A 20958-nucleotide genomic window follows, 5' to 3' on the forward strand; every position below is an offset into this window, starting at 1 on the left:
GGGAACAAGACAGCAAGATCATGAGCTAGAAAAGGAAACTGCAAACAATAGAGCTCATTTCATAGAGACCTGGGTCTGAGAGCAAATTCGAGAAACCAGGATATTTGGATTTAGATTTGCCAGCCAAAATATCCTCTCAGAGGCTGCACAAATCTTTCCTCAGCACAGTGCCTCTGCCCTTGGGAAGAGGAAGTCTCTTGGTAAGCCATGGGAACTTTTTAAGCGACCTGAATTTTAGATTTGAGCTTCTCTCTCCCCACCCAGTTTTTCTAGTTCTTCTCTCTTAGGTCAATTGAATCTTGTTCCCTGGTCCTAACTCTATTATGATAGTTTTCCTTGACATACTAATCACCTCAGGGATTCATCTCATACTCCAAACCACTAAATTGAATGATAGGGATAGAACAATGTTTAAATGATATTTTAAGGAGTGAGACCTGGGGCTAAAATCGCTCCTTCTAGCATGATCAACTGGGAATAGTCCAGTGGGATTTTCCATGGAAACAACATAATTTTTTTTTTATTTAAACAAAACCTCTTCTGAATCAAAAGAATGTTTGGAAAAATTACCACTACCTCCCAAAATAGTTTTAAAAGGTTCTCTGGCAGCTTTGGTTGGCCAACGATAAAGTCACTTTCCCTCTATCTCTGGGTGAGTGGAGGTAATATTCCCTTATGCTTAGAGAGTACTTCAGTAAGGGCACATGAAAAAGTCACGACTCAAGTGGAACAGGACGGGGCAGCTAAGGGCATGGCTATGGCAGAAGAGGGCCTTTTGGATCTCTGGTCTGAGGCTCATATAAACTTTTCCCATTCATGAACAAACAGCCAAACAGCCAGAAAATGTATAAGAAAACCCTTAGCCTGCTCTGATGATTCCAAAGAAATCAACAGGTGTTTACTGAATACATTCTGTGTTTTGGTGCTATAAGCATACACTTGTGTGTATATTTGGGGGAGGGGGAGATAGGAGTATAGGAGTCTGGGCCAAATATAAGACGTGGTTCTTGCCATAGAGAACTAAGAGTATGTTTTTCAGTTGAGGAAATCAATTTATATATATAGTATCATAGTATACAAAAAAATAGGTGCCATGTACAGTAGAGAAAAAAAATGTTATAGAAACTAAATAAAGACAAATTAATGATAGCAGTTAGGAAAGGTTTCAAGGAGCGGGACTTGAGCTGGGCCTTTAAAGAATGGCTTCAGATGGTAGAGAAGAGAGAAGATTAGGAAGATAAGAGGAGTAAGTCAGGTGAAGGCACAGAGAGAGGCAGGGTATGGGCACCAATATATAGATGAGGAGAAAAAGGTATGTCTATGTCAACTTACATCCCATGTTAGGGATGTAAGTTGCATCTAAAGTTGGGTGGGGCGCATAGTGGAGGGGGCACAGGCGGTGCTGACCGCAGGCTCCGAGCAGAGGGGCTGGCGGAGTGCCTTGGGGTGCAGTGTGGGGCACCCACGAGCCCAGGACGAGGTGTCCAATGAACAGACGGCGCCCCCAGGAGCCTTGCCGACCAGCAGGACTACAGAATGGTACCCCTAAATGGAGAGAGTTAGGGCTGATCAGAGAGGACGAGAAACAAGGAAGGCTTCTGAAGGAGAGCATCCTCCGATTCTTCCCCCACCTGAATCCCTGTTGCTATGGAGACCACCAAATGGGACTGAGACCTGGTATGAGAGCCTGCACACTGCGATGAAGGCTCTAAATGCCACTCTTCACAGCAACTTGCTCTGCCGGCCAGGGTCAGACAACCTGACTGAGGAGAGGCAGGCCACCCTACCTGGCCGCGATGACAACTCCTACAGGTACATTCTCTTCATCATGTTCCTATTTGCTGCCACTGTGGGCAGCCTCATCCTGGGATACACCCGCTCCTGCAAAGTGGATAAGCGCAGTGACCCCTATCGTGTATACACCAAGAACCAGGTGTCTATGCTCTGATGTTAAGAGCCCAGGGATGGCAGAAGATCAAGATTCCTGAGGATTATCTTGTGGGGCCCCCAGAACTCAGCTATGTGTTACATCAGGCCTCAGAGTCCTAGTCTGTAAGATCAGCAAGAAACAGTGCTAAGGGAGGTCATTTCTGGGGTAGGAGGAGAGGATATGGCAGAACTAGGCCTTGTTGATAAGGATTTTTTCCAGCAAAGATAGACTTTACAGACAGTGGGAGCCCTCTGAACAAATACATAAAAGTGGCAGGAACTCCCTGGCGGTCCAGTGGTTAGGACTCTGCGCTCTCACTGCCAAGGGCCTGGGTTCAATCCCTGGTTGGGGAACTGAAATCCCACAAGCCGTGCAGTGTGGCCAAAAAAAAAAAAAAAAATATATATATATATATATATATAAATATATATATATATATAAGTGGCAACAGATGATGACAAATGAGTGTTCTAGTGGCTGTAGTGTTGGGGACTAGGGGTTAGAGGAAGTTGTAGCAGAGGGAAATGAGACGGGAAAATGCCCTGAGGACACATTTTTTGATGTGTTATCTTCAATAACCTGAGAAACAGCGATAATTATCCCATAACACAGACAGGAAATCTAAGTTATGTTACTTACTTATATTTTTTCACATTTTATGTTTTTCAGCCCATTTAACATTTGTGATTTTACTCCCTGTGAGGGAAGCAGAGCAAGTGCCATTCTGCCCATTTGGGCCAAAGCAGTGCCATGACTGGAACCTAGGTTCTCTGGTCTCCTTGCCTAGTGCTTTGCAAAACTCTGTGCTACCTAGGAGTGGATCTAGGCCTGAAACTTATATAATTCTGGGGGCCCTCCTTAAGAAAAAGAATTTTAAAATATCTTATTTTTGCAAGTACTACAAAAACATATCACCATGTTAATACATTGTTAGGGCCCCTCCTAAGATCTTAAGGAGGAACCATGTGAGTACAGGGCCCTGAATGTTAAGCCTCATTAGCTCCATGGTTCCTGTGCCCCTCCAGCCATGTCCCAGTGTCCTTCCCAGCCCCATCTCCAGTCCTGGGGACTTCACTACCTCTAAGGCAGCCTCTAACATTTTGAATGAATTCTGTGAGAAATTTTCTGATATCAAGTTGAAATCTACTTCTAGAAGATTATTATCACACCTAGAAGATTATCATATTAAAAGAGGCAGGTACCTGATTCAGTGGAAAGAGAACCAGCCCTGATTCTACTACCAGTGTGGTGTATAAACTGGCTAGACACTTAAAAATAAATAAATAAAATAAAGTTGGGTGGACACCATGGGGCTAGGTTATAGAAAGCCTGAAAACCCAAATATAAATAGCCTTAAAGTAAGAGCAAACAGGAAGATAATGACAGATTTTGAGCAGAGAAGAATTTCAGGAAGTCTGGCTTTTTGACAGAATGAAAGGTGGATTAGAATGAGAGACGAGTCAAGGAGGCCAGCTAGGAGACTATGGAGGAATTCAAGCACAGTGACAGAGGATGGCAGGAAGAACAGAAAAGAACAGAACAGTCAGAATTTGAAGAAAGAATAAAACAACTCAAGATTTTGATAATACTGCTATCAGTGAATAACAAAGGAGAGGAATTGGTTTAGGGCAGGGGTCCCCAACCCGTGGGCGGGCCGTTACCAGTTCTCAGCCTGTTAGGAGCTGGGCCGCACAGCAGGAGGTGAGCGGCAGGTGAGCCGAGCAAAGCTTTATCTGCTGCCCCCCATCACTCCCATCACCCCCTGAACCCTACCCCTACCCCCCCACTCCCACCCTGCCCGTGGTCCTAGGAAAAACTATCTTCCATGAAACCAGTTCCTGGTGCCAAAAAGGTTGGGGACCGCTGGTTTAGGGGACAAGGAGTTCCCTAATTGACAGTCATTGACATGAAGATTTGAATGACAGAAAGACAGCCAAGTAAGTGTTCAATAAGGTGTTGAAATACATGTGAGATAACCAGGTCTTAATTTAGAGATACGAGAATCACCAGACTAGATAGGATAGCTGAAGTGTGCAATGGGGCGAACACTCCAAAACAGAATGTGAAGAATAACAGGAAAACATTTTAGCTCCTTGGGATTGTCCTGTATCAATTTCTCTCTCCACTGCTGGAGGGCGGCATAGGCCCTTCCACGCATTTGGAATAACCTCTCCAACTTGATAACTTTGACCCAAATTTAACTCTTTCATAAACTTCTCCAATCAATTTCACTTAATAATAATTCTCTTAGTATTGACATTGTTTGTATTATTCACTTACACTTGGCTGCAAATACTAAACATTTTTTTCATGTATACACGCCCTGACAATAAACTTAAGTATGTGTTGCCTACATACACGCTCATGTCCTCTCCACTCTTTCCAAGGACCTCCCCCAGGCTTTCTTCAGGATCATCAATGACAATGTCCCCAACTCGAGCAAAGTGCCTGGTGCAAACAGTAGATACTCAACAAATACTTGCTGAATTAATAAGGAACAGGAGATCTGTAGTGCAAGCCCCTTTCTTCATGTACAGAAGTATGGTAGGAGGTCCTCTCTTTCCTTCTCTGTGTCTCAGGCAGCATTTTGGCTAGTAGTACTTAGAGAAATTGTGCCTTACCTGAGTTATTAACTGATATAATACAGTAATCACCAACTAAATCCCCCATTGGTTGAACATTGGGGTAAGCTTGCTTTAACTCAGGCTAAGTCAGAACCCCTCACGGTATCAAAAGAAAAAACCCATTTTGGTTTGTTTGTCTAGCTGAAAATGGCACAACAGAACTGCTGCACGGTTTGAGAGCAGTTGCTGAGAATGCTCCCTTGAGAATGGCATAGGTAAGCAAAACAATATCCAAAAAAACCAGTGAGAGGTTCCAGGTCACCCAAATCGGCCTAGAAAAGTCCCACTGACTAAGTGTCTTGTTTGTCCTCAATGGTGTCTGGGTTCATAAAGGGAAGTTGAATTTACAAACTGACAATCTGCCTACTGGGGGTGGGGGGAAGACGACACTGACGCCCAGTGGAGGAGAAGTAGCCAGGCTAGGTCGGCTCTCTTGCTTTCTTTTGTTCACCCCTTCACTGTGGGTAGGGAGAAATGTCAAAGGCGTCTTTTGTCTGTAAATCTTCCAAAGTCCTAATAAAAAGAAGGCAAGGAGGGAATAGACTGAAAGAAAGCTAAAACAAAACCTCAACACACCCACCTCAAAAACCACAGAACCCAATCGTATTAAAAACTGAGAGTGGAGGACACAATAGAAACTTGGGAGCTTTCAGTGTTCCTCTTTCCTGATTAAATGCAGATCACATAAGGGCTCTTAATGGGAGAAGGGGAGTACAGCTCCCAGTACATCTGGTCCCTGGTATTAATCTTAACTGTCTGGTGATATCAAGGCACATGGCTTCTGGGGCAGCAAATACCTGCAATGATGACTGAGTCAGTTCGGGCTGGGCCAAATTTCAATGTCATCTCATGCTTGTGTTTATGAACTGCCAGGTGGTCCTCGTTTGTAAATCTCTGAAACGAAACAGAAGCAGAGATGTGAAAAAAAAATAAGTCATTCAGTGCCTTTTCAAAATGTCCTACCAAACATCCTGCAACAAGGTTGGTCCCTGGAAAGAGGGACTGGAGAAGGAATAGAAAGGAGGAAAAAATGGAAATGATGGAAAAGGAGAGGAGATGGATTAAAAAAGAGAAAATAGGGAAGGAGAAAACAAAGCACTAGAAATCTTGGAGGAGAGGGTAAGGGGAAGACCATAGCACCAACTGCTCTGTAATATCAGGTCCAAACTAGAGAAATGGACAGATTGTTGGTGAAGTGGGATCCAGGAAGGAGGTTCCAAATGAAAAAAACATTAAGGCAAACTCGTAGCAAACAAGGGGAAAATAATTTTTAATAAAAATAATAAAGAAAGGAGAAGGGAAAGGCTGGGTACTAGTTGGTCATCACAAAAATAGGAAATTCAGACCACAGTGGGGCTGAATTGGACTGTTTATGAGCGGGCTAACAGGGAGATAAATTATGCAGGATTAGGAGAACAATTTAACTTCCTGGCCCCCACAGTGCTGCAGCAGGCGTCTGCCCAGATCTTTGGCTCAGGGTTTTAATGAGCCAGGATGGAGCTGTAGAGGACAGAGGCCCAACAGCCAGCAGTAATGGCACACACCAGCCCCATTGGCCAAATGCTGTCTCCCTTAATCGGGCAGGCCGCCTGGGCTCCATCAGCCATAAAGGGGCCAGTGCAATGTTGTTGGCTATATAATGGTAGAATAAAAATGCAAGCAAAAAATTTTTGTTGGGTAGGGAGAAGCCTGTGGCCAGGATGAGGGAAGGAAAAAAGGAGATGGTATAGAGATTTTACTTATTTAAGGGTTTGGGTGAAAGGACAATGAAAATGTGAGGCTAGGTCTGCCTCAGTTTATGACTAAGTAAGACAGTGTTACTGGACAATAATTTATGCTCCCACCCCTTCTTCAGAAGGGGGAGGTGAAGGGAACAGATGAACAGCAGTAATTCAGAACAATGATACACTCAAAATTTCCTCTGAGGCTGGCTGGCTAGTTCCTTCATTAAAACATGCCTGCAACACAGTAACAGCTTGGATGCTGCAGTTTTCCACAGCTCTTTCACCAGCCAGGCTCCAAAACATGGTGCTATTTGTCTTTTTGTTTCTAAAAATAATGATTGGTTAGTCCTCTCTTTTCACTTTCCTCATTAGATAGATACACACTTCCCACCAAAACTACCTTTAGCCCTCTATCCACAGCTCTTCCTGACTGCAAACCAGACAGGAGTTGGCCCCATCCTAGCACCTATCCAGTCAAGAAAGCAACACTGAACTGTTTAAATTCCTTTATTTTATCTAAAAGTAGCTTTTCCCAAATTTGCTCTGAGCCCTATCATAACTAAAGCCAGCTTAAGACCTAAAATCCTTCCAGGCTGGGCCTATAGGCCTGAAGGGTGAAGGAAAATTTCAATTAAAATATGAAGAATCAAGAAGTACAACAGTCAAAAGAACACTGCCTTAGTGGTTTCCAATGGGTCTAGGACAAAACCGAATAAAGTGTGGGGATATTTAGCCAAGAACTTCAGTTTTCTCTATCGCTGGTGAACCGTAGATATCAACTTTGTCAGTCACAGATTTTTCCTAATGAAATTAGGGTGGGGGTGGGAAAGCGGGGGGAACAGTCTGTTAACCATGGGTATATTTCTAGGTTAAACAAGTCACCGTGGAGGGTCTGGGATTGCCGGGTATTCAGTAAAAGGAAATGAGCAGAACTAGTCTAAAAAGGAGGAAAAAAACATCATTTCACAAGGATAGGAAGAACAGTGGATTAGACGGGTATACGTTTTCAAAATGTAATGGTAATAACAATCTTTTTTCAAAAATACATTTATAGGTAACTTGAAGGAAATTTCCTGTAGGTAGCTTTAAAAAATTGGCACAATGTTCCAGAATACAGAAGAATGACTTTCATGAAAAAAAGTCCTTTTCTACTATTGGAAATACAGCTTATCCAAAACTGCTTGGAGGACGATTTTATTTTATTTTAGAATTTATTTTATTTTATTTATTTATTCATTTTTGTTGGCTGCGTTGGGTCTTTGTTGCTGCGCGTGGGCTTTCTCTCTAGTTGCGTGAGCAGGGGCTACTCTGTTGCGGTGTGTGGGCTTCTCATTGCAGTGGCTTCTCTTGTGAAGAACAGGCTCTAGGAGTACGGGCTTCAGTAGTTGTGGCACGCCGGCTCAGTAGTTGTGGCGCACGGGCTTAGTTGCTCCACGGGCATGTGGGATCTTCCCTGACCAGGGCTCGAACCTGTGTCCCCTGCATTGGCAGGTGAATACTTAACCACTGCGCCTCCAAGGAAGTCCCTTGGAGAAAGATTTTAAACCTCCAGGTTTCGCTCTCGTTAGGACTGTTTAATATATATATATATTTTTTCTGTACGCGGGCCTCTCACTGCTGTGGCCTCTCCCGCTGCGGAGCACAGGCTCCGGACGCTCAGGCTCAGTGGCCATGGCTCACGGGCCCAGCCGCTCCGTGGCATGTGGGATCCTCCCGGACCGGGGCACGAACCCACGGTCCCCTGCATCAGCAGGCGGACTCTCAGCCACTGCGCCACCAGGGAAGCCCAGGACTATTTAATATTTTAAAAGGCAACTCCGCTTCTTGTTACAACTTCTCTGCACAGTCCTGACTTGCTTGTCCTCTAGTTCTTGTTTGTCCTCTAGTTCTCTAGTTCTCTGCTGCACACCCCCCACTCCCTTCCACACCACCCTATTCCCCTTTGAGCTCTTTATTTTTTCCAAATCAAAAGCTGGGATATGAAGAGGACTGAAGGTGACTGAAGGGATCTCCCACCTATCAGCATCTCAGAGGGTTTTGATAACTGTGAATGTGGGTAGAAAAACAAAATCACGTCTTTATTTTCACTAAACTCTAACTGAAATTTAGCATTCCTAATTCATAATAGAAATTGCACATATTTTCATATCACATTATAGTTATTACAGATATCTCAAAATAGCCTTTATACTCATCACTACTTCAAAATTATGATAGTCACTAGACCTACCACTAGAACTTATAGACAGCATTATGCTTAAAAAAGCACATATGTTAATTATCAAATATTTTAAAAACATTTTTAATAACTATATATCAAAATAATTGCTTCCTTTATAGTCCTATGTCTTTTACTTTATTGATTTAAAAATATTATTCTGGGGGCTTCCCTGGTGGCGCAGTGGTTGAGAGTCCGCCTGCCGATGCAGGGGACACGGGTTCGTGCCCCAGTCCGGGAAGATCCCACATGCCACGGAGCGGCTGGGCCCGTGGGCCGTGGCCGCTGGGCCTGCGCGTCCGGAGCCTGTGCTCCGCGGCGGGAGAGGCCACAACAGTGAGAGGCCCGTGTACCGCAAAAAAAATAAAAATAAAAAAAAAAATTAAAAATATTATTCTGAGAAGGGGTTCATAGGCCTCACCAAACTGCCATTGGGGGTTATGACACCACAAAAGTTAAGAATCCCTCCTGACTAAATCAGGTAGTATGCTTCAGAGGATGAGCCAAAAGGGCAGAATTTTAAGAAGCAGGGCACTGGCCTGGTCTCGGCTCCGGTCATCTCTCCCTGCTATTTCTAACACAATTCTTGTATGCCCAGAGTAGGAGGGAGAGAATAAAAGTTTACTGAAGTTTTTTTTTTTTTTAAATCAAAGTGAATGTCACTCTGGCTATGATTTTCATTGTTCCTTATGTTCTCTCTCGTTTATTAAGAGTTAACTCAAGAATTCTCTAGATCAATCTTGAACCACATGCTTAGGAAACCATACCTCTAAAAGCAATTTCTCAATTAAAACATCTAAAATTATTAAGTGATAAAAATTTGACCTTATTAAAAAATAGATTAGGGGCTCCCAAAAGGATTTCCTTTTTGAATTATTGCCCTTTTTTTTTTTTTTTTTGCGGTACGCGGGCCTCTCACTGCTGTGGCCTCTCCCGTTGCGGAGCACAGGCTCCGGACGCGCAGGCTCAGTGGCCATGGCTCACAGGCCCAGCCACTCCGCGGCATGCGGGATCTTCCCGGACCGGGGCACGAACCCGTGTCCCCTGCATCGGCAGGCGGACTCTCAACCATCTGTGCCACCAGGGAAGCCCTGAATTATTGCCCATTTAAAAATCTAGCTCTCCCATTTGTTAATACCCTTCGTGGGTCTTCCTTTGTTCTCTGCTCTTACCTATGACTAAGGTTATGGCAAAGAGCCACTCAATTTAGGGAACATTCACTCTGGTTGTAGGGTAAATAATGATAATTATCAATAAACATGTAGATATTCACCATCTCCAAGAAAACTGAGGGCTGATATTATTCAAAATGGGGGCTAAAGAATTTGAGTTACAGTGGATCAGGAAGGCATTTTATATGCCTTGGGAGAAGATTTGAATAGCAACACAATAAAGTTCAGAGTCTTATTTGCTCAAGTAAGTGAATCAGGACAGCTTCTTGGCATAAATGGGAGAGGGAAAGTATTATGTGCTAATTTGTACCCTATCTATAGACCAAGATGATTTAGATTTGCCCTATCCAATACGGCAGCCACTAGCCGCGTGTGGCTACTGAGCGCTTGAAATGCGGCTAGTCTAAATTGAGATGTACTGTACTAAGTCAAAGATTTAGTACAAAAAAAGAAAAAGAGAATGTAAAATATCTCATTAATTTTATTTTGATTATATGTTGAAATGACAATATTTTGAATACACTGGGTCAAATAAAATATATTATTAAAATTAATGTCACTTGTTTATTTTTGATTTTTAATGTTTCTACTAGAAAATTTAAAATTAGATATGTAGCTTGCATTTTGTGATTTGCAATATATTTCTTTTGGACAGCTCCGACCTAGATAACATGCTCGAAGATCTAATGGGAATTTTAATCATGTGCCAAACTTGATTCTTTTTTTTTTTTTTAATTTATTTTTTTGGCCATGCCACGTGGCTTGTGGGATCTTAGTTCCCCAACCAGGGATTGAACCCAGGCCCTCAGCAGTGAAAGTGTGGAGTCCTAACCACTGGACCGCCACGGAATTCCCCAAACTTGATTTTTTCCCCACACACACATTTTTTCTAAATACAGTTTATACTATACGGCAGTGGTTCTCAACAAGGGGCAACTCTGCCCCCGACATTTGGCAATGTTTGGAGAAATATTTGCTTGTCACAACCTGGGGGATGTTACCGAACTCTAGAGGGTTGAGGCCTGGGATGCTGATATATATCCTATAATGCACTGGCCAGCTCTCCAAAACAAAAAATTATCTGACCCAAAATGTCATTTGTGTCTCTGCTGAGAAACCTTGCTACAAGATAACAGGGAAAGAAAGAAACAAACAAACCAAAAAAAGGGCTGTTTTTTAGTTTCTCTTGCCAAACTGCCAACACATGTTTTTGGATCTGAAACTTGGAAGGAAAAAAACACAGGCAGAAAACTCCCAACCTCATTTCATAAAATGGCTGACGTACTACTGATCTGCAAATACTTAGGATAGGGAAATTAGGAAGATGGAGACAGAAGGTACTGTTTGTAATTGGGAGAAAAGACTAAATGGAATTCTCATGCACTGCCTTGTTAGTAGCAAGGAGGAAACAGAAAAAGCAAATCAAAACAATTTTGGCTACTTCTGAATTTTACTCCCCAATGGAGGGAAAAAAAAATCAAGAAAGGAAAGTTTCTTAGTTTAAGAAATGTTAAGAAGCATAAAATGGAATATCAGGACTATGAGGAAGTCAATCTGAAAAGTGGTATTAGTATTAGGATGGGCAGTGAAAGTACAGTTTTGATAAAAAGTTTCCATTTCTAGGAAGTTTCATTCTCACCCATCCTGCTGTGATGAGAAACTGGAACCCTGGGACTTCCCTGGTGGTGCAGTGGTTAAGAGTCCGCCTGCCAATGCAGGGGACACAGGTTCGATCCTTGGTCCGGGAAGATCCCACATGCCGCGGAGCAACTAAGCCTGTGCGCCACAACTTCTGAGGCTGTGCTCTAGAGCCCGCAGGTCGCAACTACTGAGCCGGTGCACCACAACTACTGAAGTCCACGTGCCTAGAGCCCGTGCTCACAACAAGAGATGCCACCGCAATGAGAAGCACACACACCGCAATGAAGAGTAGCCCCCGCTCGCCACAACCAGAGAGAAAAGTCCGCGCGCGGCAATGAAGACCCAACGCAGCCAAAACAAATAAATAAATAATAAATTAATTAATGAAAAAAAAGAAAAGAAACTGGAATCCTACCTACTAGCAAACTGACAAAATAAGCAGAGACAAGTAAAGTTAGGAATGGCTTGAAGAACAAGCATGGTGTGAACTGGAAATCAGGAATACATGTCAATGAATGAAGCCTTAAATTTTTTTTTAAATTTATTTTATTTATTTATTTTTGGCTGTGTTGGGTCTTCGTTGCTGTGTACAGGCTTTCTCTAGTTGTGGCAAGCGGGGGCTACTCTTCGTGCCGTGCGCGGGCTTCTCTCACTGCGGTGGCTTCTCTTGTTGCGGAGCACGGGCTCTAGGCGTGCGGGCTTCAGTAGTTGCGGCTCATGGGCTCTAGAGCGCAGGCTCAATAGTTGTGCTGCACAGGCTTAGCTGCTCTGCAGCATGTGTGATCTTCCCGGACCAGGGCTCGAACCCGTGTCCCTTGCATTGGCAGGTGGATTCTTAACCACTGCACCACCAGGGAAGTCCCTGAAGCCTTAAATTTTTTAATTTTTAGAAAGTTGATGTATAATGTATACAAACTGTAAAAAATCTCAAGTATACAGCTCAATGAATTTTTATATAAGTACATGCTGGTGTAATTACAACCCAGATCGAGAGATGAAATATCTCGGGCACCCCAGAAGGCCCCCTCATACCCCACTTTTCTTAAGCTTTTAAATGAAATAATTATATAAAACACTTAGTACCTGGCATACAGCATGTATTCAGTTAGTTCTCTCCTCTTCCCCTTTTTAAATCTCAAGGCAGACCGGTATTGTAGTAAAAATTAGTTTTTCTTTGTAGAATAATTCTAAATAAGTCAGTGCTTAGAGTTCTTTTCCTAATCCCGTTAAGACTAGTCTCCCAGAAGCTTTCTGAAACAGCAACACTAAACAGAATTGAAGAGAAGGCTCAGGGCAAATGAGAGCTCAGGCCAAACTAAAGCTAAATGTTTGTCTTTTGACTCTGAGCCAAGCACAAGCATATGGGCATCAGAAATGTAGTAGTTTCAACTAAATCCTTGGTAAAGTTTTGTGACTAATGAAATCTCTGTGCAGTATGCACTCAACCCCGAGCCAAATTCATTCCTGAAATGTTGTTTTTGGCCACCACAGCTCCAGTTTCCATGTGGATTTGTCTCACATTTAAAAATGCTCTTATATCCTGACCTATGATTAATTCACGTCCCTTTCCTTGTTTTAGAAGAGTAGGCTGGGGGAAGGAGACAAATCAGAACTCTTTAGTTATTAGGAAATGAGCCCTGAATGCCTAAACTATCAGGCAACTGAGTTTATATTTATGATAGTCTGAAAGTCACTTATGCTGAAACCTAACTACTCTCTTCTCCAAACTTTGTGGGTCTGGCAGCGCTTCATGGACAGAATAGCTTTCTTTTATTACAGTATCTACACTTGGGCATATTCTGATGAAAGAAAATAGTTTGAAAAAGCGGGAGAAAACTGAGAACTATAGGTAGAAAGCTATAGAATACAGTGATCTTGGTGCTGAGTAGGGTGGCAAGAATAGCTGACCTTTTTTTGAACACTATTTAATCACTTCAGCTGATCACATATCCTGAAAGAAGAAACTGGGAGATCAGCAACAGTCTTAATAAGGCTTCTCACCCTCACTGCAGAGCTTCTATTCCCAATGCATCATTTATATTTGGGAAAGTGGGGAAAGGGAGAAGGGAAGGGACTAAATACACATACCTCAATCCAACATAACTTTCGTTTGTACCTTAGTCAATCTTAGGCTCCTGCTTTCTACTTCAAGATGCTGCTGTTTACGAAATGAGTCACACATCCTGCTTTGAATGCTTCATGGCTCTTGAATGAATCATTTCAAAGTACAGGATTGTTCAACAAATAAATACAACCACAGCAGCAGCAGCTCATAGGCTGCATGTGTGAGCAAGGTAATTTACAGAGGAAAAATAAGAACAGGAAACTTCTTCTCAAAATATTCTAAGAGAAAATGTTGTCAGGGGAATGAAGGAGTATAAACTAAAGGGAGGGGGAAAACCCCACCAAATTGTACCTAAGGTAAATTTCTTTGTCTGTGGATTGAGGAATTTTCTGCTTGGGGAAGGCTGTTTGAGTGTCTTAGAAGATTCTGGCAGCTGACTAAATCAGTCCCTTGTAAAAAGAAGGAATTTTGAGAGGAGAGACATTATTTGATAGTTGGTCTAGCAGAGAAGCCATCTGATAGAATATATGCCCCTCAAGGGCAAGAATCCTCATATGTTTGCTCGTGGAAGTATTCCAAGCACTTAGAACAGTACCTGCACATAGTGGGTGCTTAATAAACAGCTGTTGAATAAATGCCAACTAGCATATCTCATTAAAGGGCTACAAAGCATCCCCAACTTATAAAACTCTTATCCATGTGTACAATGGTAGGAGTATTTTCATCATCAACATTCAAAAGGAGAGTTGATATTGTAAACACCAGCTCTTTCCTATGGAACTAAAGGCTGGGCCCAGTGGGGACCAAGAATACCCTAATGGGAGGAGCTTAGAATAAGAAACAAATAGAATTTCAAAAATTAAGACAACAGGAAAAGATCAAAATGGCAGCAAAGGGGATTTAAATCATTGGGAAGAATTTCTTGACGGGGGGGGGGGGGGGCTGAAATCATTTCCAAAGGAGATTTTAAAGCAATGTAAAATCTATTAGTTTTCTGGTCCTCTTGTATTTTTTGTAAATGATTTTTTAAAAATAATTTAATATTTTATTTATTTTTGGCTGCGTTGGGTCTTCGTTGCTGCGTGCGGGCTTTCTCTAGTTGTGGCGAGCGGGGGCTACTTTTCATGAGGTGCGCAGGCTTCTCATTGCAGTGGCTTCTCCTGTGGCAGAGCACGGGCTCTAGGCGTGTGGGCTTCAGTAGTTGCAGCACACATGCTCAGTAGTTGTGGCTTGTGGACTCTAGAGTGCAGGCTCAGTAGTTGTGCTGCACAGGCTTAGTTGCTCCGTGGCATGTGGGATCTTCCCAGACCAGGGCTTGAACCTGTGTCCTCTGCACTGGCAGGTAGTTCTTAGCCACTGCGCCACCAGGGAAGTCCCTGGTCCTCTTGTATTTTTATAACTTTATTTTCTCCTATTTTTCCACTAACACTTTCTATCCAGGTCAGTCTCTACTGATCTGCAAAATCCACCTGTTTTCAATTTTGTGCTTCCACACAATCGCCCTATTCTTAGACATGCCTTCCTCTCTCCCCTCAGTTTATCCAAGTACTACAACTTTCCAAGGTCCAGCTGAAATCCAATTGCTTTTTGAAAGCTTCTCTAATTTTCAGTAGTCTATCTTTCCTGAACTTGTATGGTACTCTGAACAATCTGCACCATATAATTTAGAATTCTAGTCTACATGGTCTCACTATAAAGGATATAGTTTTATCCTTTAAACTATAAACTACCAGAGGGTTAAAAATGTATCCTACACTTACACCTTTTTTTTTTTTTTTTTTTATGGCCATGACATGTGGCTTTTGTAATCTTAGTTCCCCAACCAGGGATTGAATCCGGCCCCGGCAGTAATACCGCCGAGTCCTAACCACTGGACCGCCAAGGAGTTCCCCTACACTTATTCCTTACCTTCCCCACCAACCCCATGTTGGGGCTTAACCCCGTGGAGAGCACACAATAGGCGCTCAATAAATTCCTTTTTAAGTGATTAGGTCAAGTTTTATATAGTGGTATGAGAAAAACTGTTGAAAAGCTTTATCACCTTTAGATTCTAAGACCTTTAACAGGGCACACTTTCAGAATGATCTGATCCCTTTCCATCTCCACTTCCAAAGTATATTTCATCATGCAAATAAGTGAGAATCAGTGTATCCTTCCCACTGTTTTGTTAGACACCAGATTCCCTTTATTACAGAAAGGCACTTAGGACACTTTCAGTACACTGGAGTTATATTGCTGTTGTATGAAAGGATACTGGTGCCATGTCTTGTGAGTCAATTTACTTTCTTTGGGTATCTGAGTCCATTGCTGAACTTTATTACCAACTAAAATGCTCTGTGCAAAAAATGTCAATTCATCAACAGCAACCTTTTCCTTCTTCACTCCCCAAACCACTAGTGGTAATTTTAACCACATCCTTTTAAGCATTTTCTTTTAGGATCTCAATTACTTGAATTTTACTGGGCAGAATATCAGCATCCCACAGGAGTCAAGCCATGTCAAGAACTGGATTCCTCTGTTTACAAAGTTTACCCTGGAGAATCTGACAAGAGGAAAAGGTATATTACAATCAAATCAACAAACCAGTTGGGGGTTGGGGAGTGGAAAAATGATATTCAAACCCACAGTCAACACTGAATTGCTGGATCTTCACTGTTAGGATCTGGGACTAACATTAATGCATTATTCCATAACATACAGACCAATGATGCAACTATTCCTCTAAGTAGCAGAAGTTTTAAACACTCAGCCACACCCAATCACTCATTTTATTTTCGTTCCTGTTCCCTCCTCCTGTTTATGACAAATGTGAAAAATCATGAGCCCCATGGGTGGTATCTTTTGCCTAATAAATCACAGCAGAAAGGAAACAAGCTCCAAAGGTCATACAGGCCAACTCCAACAGGGATTGGGCAGTGTAGAAAAGAGGGTGGCAAATATAATTTCTTGTCAGTTTAACTGAGGAAAAATAGGTATTTTAGTTTTATTTATGAATCTTGTTTATTATGGGGTTGAAAAATATAATTTTACTTCAGGTTTCAATGTACTTAGAAAGTCCTGGTCATCTCAACTTCCGTGGGATTCCCTAGTATCACAGGAAAGCAGTAAGTATAAATCTTTTCTGCTCCTCCTCTTGCTCTCTTTTTATTTTTTTATTGTGGTAAAATATACATAACACAAAATTTACCATATAAACCGTTTTAAATGTACAGTTCAGTGGTATTAAATACATTCATATTGTTGGCAACCATCACCACCATCCATCCCCCATAACTCTTTTGCTTTTTTTTAATTTATTTTTTGGCTGTGTTGGGTCTTCATTGCTGTGTGCGGGCTTTCTCTAGTTGCGGCGAGCGGGGGCTACTCTTCGTTGCGGTGCGTGGGCTTCTCACTGTGGTGGCTTCTCTTGTTGCGGAGCACGGGCTCTAGGTACATGGGCTTCAGTAGTTGTGGCATGTGGGCTCAGTAGTTGTGGCTTGCAGGCTCTAAAGCGTAGGCTCTGAAGCGTAGGCTCAATAGTTGTGGCACACGGGCTTAGCTGCTCCGAGGCATATGGAATCTTGCCGGACCAGGGCTCGAACCCATGTTCCCTGCATTGGCAGGCAGATTCTCAACCACTGCACCACCAGGGAAGTCTCCAACTCTATTTTGTAGAACTGAAACTCTATACCCATTAGACGATAACTCCCCATTCTCCCCTCCCCCCATTCCTTGGCACCACCATTATACTTTCTGTCCTTATCATTCTGACTACTCTAAGCACCTCATATGAGTGAAATCATACAGTATTTGTCTTTTTGTGACTTATTTCACTCAGCACATCTTCAAGGTTCCTCCACGTTGTAGCATATTGCAGAATTTCCTTTTTAAGGCTGCATGATAGCCCACTGTATGTATATTCCACATTTTTTTGTTCATTTATCAGTAGTGGACACTTGGGTTGCTTTTGCATTTTAGATATTGCGAATAATGCTATGAATACAGTTGTACAAACATCTCTGCTTTCAGTTCTTTTGGGTATATACCCAAAAGTGGAATTGCTGGATCATATAGTAACCCTATTTTTAATTTTTTGAGGAACTGTCATACTGTTTTCCTCATTGGCTGTACCATCTTACATTCCCACCAACAGGGCAGAAGAGTTCCAATTTCTCCATATTCTTGCCAACACTAGTTATCATCTGTTTTTTTTTTTTTTTAAGTAACCATTCTAATGGGTGTGAAGTAGTATTGTAGTTTTGATTTGCATTTCCCTAATGATGAGTGAGATTGAGCATTTTTTCATGTGCTGGTTGGCTACTTGTATATCTTCTTTGGAGAAATGTCTATTCAACGTTTTCGCCTATTTTTTTAAAAAATTATTTATTTATTTATTTATGGCTGTGTTGGGTCTGCGTTGCTGTGCATGAGCTTTCTTTAGTTGCGTCAAGCAGGGGCTACTCTTCATTGCAGTGTGCAGGCTTCTCATTGCAGTGGCTTTTCTTGTTGTAGAGTGTGGGCTTCAGTAGTTGTGGCATGCGGGCTCAGAAGTTGTGGCTCGTGGGCTCTAGAATGCAGGCTCAGTTGTTGTGGCGCACGGGCTTAGTTGCTCCACGGCATGTGGGATCTTGCTGGACCAGGGCTCAAACCCACGTCCGCTGCATGGCAGGCGGATTCTTAACCACTGCGCCACCAGGGAAGTCCCTCGCCTATTTTTTTATCAGGTTGTTTTTTTGCTGTTGCTGAGTTTTAGAAATTCTCTAAACATTCTGGGTATTAATCCTGTATCCAATATATGACTTGCAAACATTTTCTCCCATTCCGTAGGTTGCCTTTTTACTCTGTGGACATTGTCTTTAAATGTACAAAAATGTTTTAATTTTAATAAAATCCGACCTATTTTTTTCTCTTACTTGCTCCTCTGGTGTTATATCCAAGAAATCACTGTCAAATCCAATATCATGAAGATTTTGTCCTATTTTTCTTCTAAGAGTCTTATACATAGTTGATACATCTTCTTACTGCACTGAAACTTTCATTAATATATAATGTCCTTCTTTGTCTCTTGTAACCTATTTTGATCTAAAATCTATTTATTCTGGTGTTAGTAGAGCCACCACTCTGCTCTTTTGGATACTATTTGCATGGAGCATCTTTTTTCATCCATTCACTTTAAAAAAATATTTATTTATTTATTTTTATTTTGGCTGCACTGAGTCTTAGTTGCAGCATGTGGGATCTTTGTCGCAGCACACGGACTTCTTAGTTGTGGCATGTGAACTCTTAGTTGTGGACTTCTTAGTTGTGGCATGAGAACTCAGTTGTGGCATGCATGCAGCATCTAGTTCCCTGACCAGCGATTGAACCTTGCCCCCCTGCATTGGAAGCACAAAGTCTTACCCACTGGACCACCAGGGAAGTTCCTATCCATTCACTTGCAACCTGTTTGTGTCTTTGGGTCTCAAGTAAGTCTCTTGTAGACAGCATACAGTTGGATCATATAGGGTATTTTGTTTTGTTTTGTTTTTATTAAAGTGTAGTTGATTTACAATACTGCATTAGTTTCTGGTGTACAGCAAAGTGATTCAGTTATACATATATATTTTTTCACATTATTTTCAATGATAGGTTATTATAAGATATTGAATATTGTTTCCTGTGTTATACAGTAAATCCTTATTGCTTATCTATTTTATATACAGTAGTGTGTATCTGTTAATCCCATACTCCTAATTTATGCCTCCATTTCCTTTGGTAACCATAAGTTTATTTTCTAGGTCTGTGAGTCTGTTTCTGTTTTATAAAGATTCATTTGCATTATTTTTTAGATTCCACATATAACTGATATCATATAATATTTGTCTTTCTCTGTCTGGCTTATTTCACTTCGCATGATGTTCTCTAGGTTCATCCATGTTGCTGCAAATGGCAATACTGCATTCTTTTTTGGATCATGTGTTTTTATCCATTCTGTCAATCTCTGTCTTTTGAGTGGAGAGTTTAATCCATTTACATTTGAAGTAATTACTAATAAGGAGGAACTTACTTCTGTCATTGTGCTGTTTGCCTTCCATATGCCTTATAGCTTTGTTGCCCCTCATTTCTTGCATTACTGTCTTCTTTTGTGTTGAGTTTTTGTAGTGAAAAGTCTAAATTTCTTTCTCATTTCCTTTTGTGTATATTCTACAACTATTTTCTTTGTGGTTACCATGGGGATTACATTTAATATACTAAAGTTTTAATACTCTAATTTGAATGTATACCATCTTAACTTCAGTAACATACAAAAACTCTGCTCCTTTACAGTTCTCTGCCTACCCCTTTCAGCTGCTGATGTCACAAAATTATAACTTTATACATTGTGGACTCCAAAACATAAATAATTTTTTAAATGCATTAATCTCTTAAATTACATGAAAAACAATATTTGAAGTGACAAACCAAAGTTACAGTAATACTAGCTTTTACAATATAAATTTTTTTCCTTAAATGTATTACTGTCTTAAATCATGTAGGAAACAAAAAGTACAATTACAAGTCATTCATTCTTACAGTAATAATATTAGCTTTATAGTTGCCCATGTATTTACCTTTCTTGAGATTCTTATTTTTCCCCACAGCTTTGAGTTACTGTCTAGTATACTTTCATTTCACTTTTCAAGACTCCCTCCAGCATTTCTTGCAGGGCAGGTCTAGCAGTCACGAACTCCCTCAGCTTTTACCTCTCTGGGAATGTCTTAATTTCTCTCTCACTTTTGAAGGGCAGCTTTGCTGGATATAGGATTCTTGGTTGACAGTTTTTTTTTTTTAGCACTTTGCATATGTTTGGTCAACTGTTTTCTGGCCTCCAAAGTTTCTGATCAGAAGTCTACTTATAATCTTATTGATGATTCCTTGTATGTGATGATTCACTTCTCTCTTGCTGCTCTCAAGATTCTTTCTTTGTTTTTGGCCTTTGAAAGTTTGTTATAATGTGTTTTGATGTGGGTCTCTGAGTTCTTCTTCCTTGGAATTTGAGGGGTTTTTAAAAAAATTTTTTAAGTCTTTATTGAATGTGTTATAATATTGCTTCTGTTTTGGGTTTTTTGGCCCTGAGGCACGTGGGATCTTAGCTCCCCGACCAGGGATCGAACCCACACCCTCTGCATTGAAAGGCAAAGTCTTAACCACTGGACCACCAGGGAAGGCCCCAGGAGTATGAGCTTTCTGGATGTTTATAGTTATGTCTTTCACCAAATTTGGGAATTGTTCAGACATTATTTCCTCAATTTTTCTCTCTGCCCCTTCTTCTCTCTTTCTCTATTCCCTCCCTGCCTCCTTCCCTGTACTTCTGGAACTCCAACAATGCATATATTTGTCTGCCTGATGGTATCCCACAGGTCCCTCAGGCTTTGCTTGCTTCTTGTCAGTATTCACTTTCTGTTCTTCACACTTGATAATTTCCAAATGCCTATTTTCTTTTCTTTTCTTTTTGTTTTTTTTTGGCCTCGCTGCACAGCTTGCGGGGTCTTACTTCCCCAACCAGGGATCAAACCTGGGCCCTGGCAGTGAAAGGACTGAGTCCTAACCACTGGACTGCCAGGGAATTCCCCAAACTCCTATTTT

At 41.5% G+C, this 20958-nt stretch overlaps 2 protein-coding genes across 9 annotated transcripts in view; one reads left to right on the forward strand and one right to left on the reverse strand.

Moving 5' to 3' along the window:
• The window catches only part of ATF7 (activating transcription factor 7), a 95013-nt gene that overhangs the window by 25594 nt on the left and 48461 nt on the right, over positions 1-20958 (reverse strand). For all 8 annotated transcript variants that reach the window (XR_003432803.1, XR_003432802.1, XM_027106455.1 and 5 more), the window contains one exon: positions 5352-5448. Coding sequence is in view for 5 of the 8 variants with exons in the window: in XM_027106455.1 (XP_026962256.1) it covers positions 5352-5448 (97 nt within the window). In the remaining 3 variants the exon portion in view is untranslated. The remainder of the gene's footprint in view (positions 1-5351; positions 5449-20958) is intronic.
• On the forward strand, positions 4-2180 carry LOC113620524 (potassium voltage-gated channel subfamily E member 3-like). The gene has a single exon (XM_027106486.1). It carries the CDS (start codon positions 1550-1552, stop codon positions 1946-1948), a length of 399 nt encoding a protein of 132 aa, XP_026962287.1. The 5' UTR covers positions 4-1549; the 3' UTR covers positions 1949-2180.

The sequence above is a fragment of the Aethalodelphis obliquidens genome, unplaced genomic scaffold (genome assembly GCF_003676395.1).
Source record: "Aethalodelphis obliquidens isolate GAN/ISIS:26980383/991018 unplaced genomic scaffold, ASM367639v1 scaffold8, whole genome shotgun sequence".
Lineage (NCBI taxonomy): Eukaryota > Metazoa > Chordata > Mammalia > Artiodactyla > Delphinidae > Aethalodelphis > Aethalodelphis obliquidens.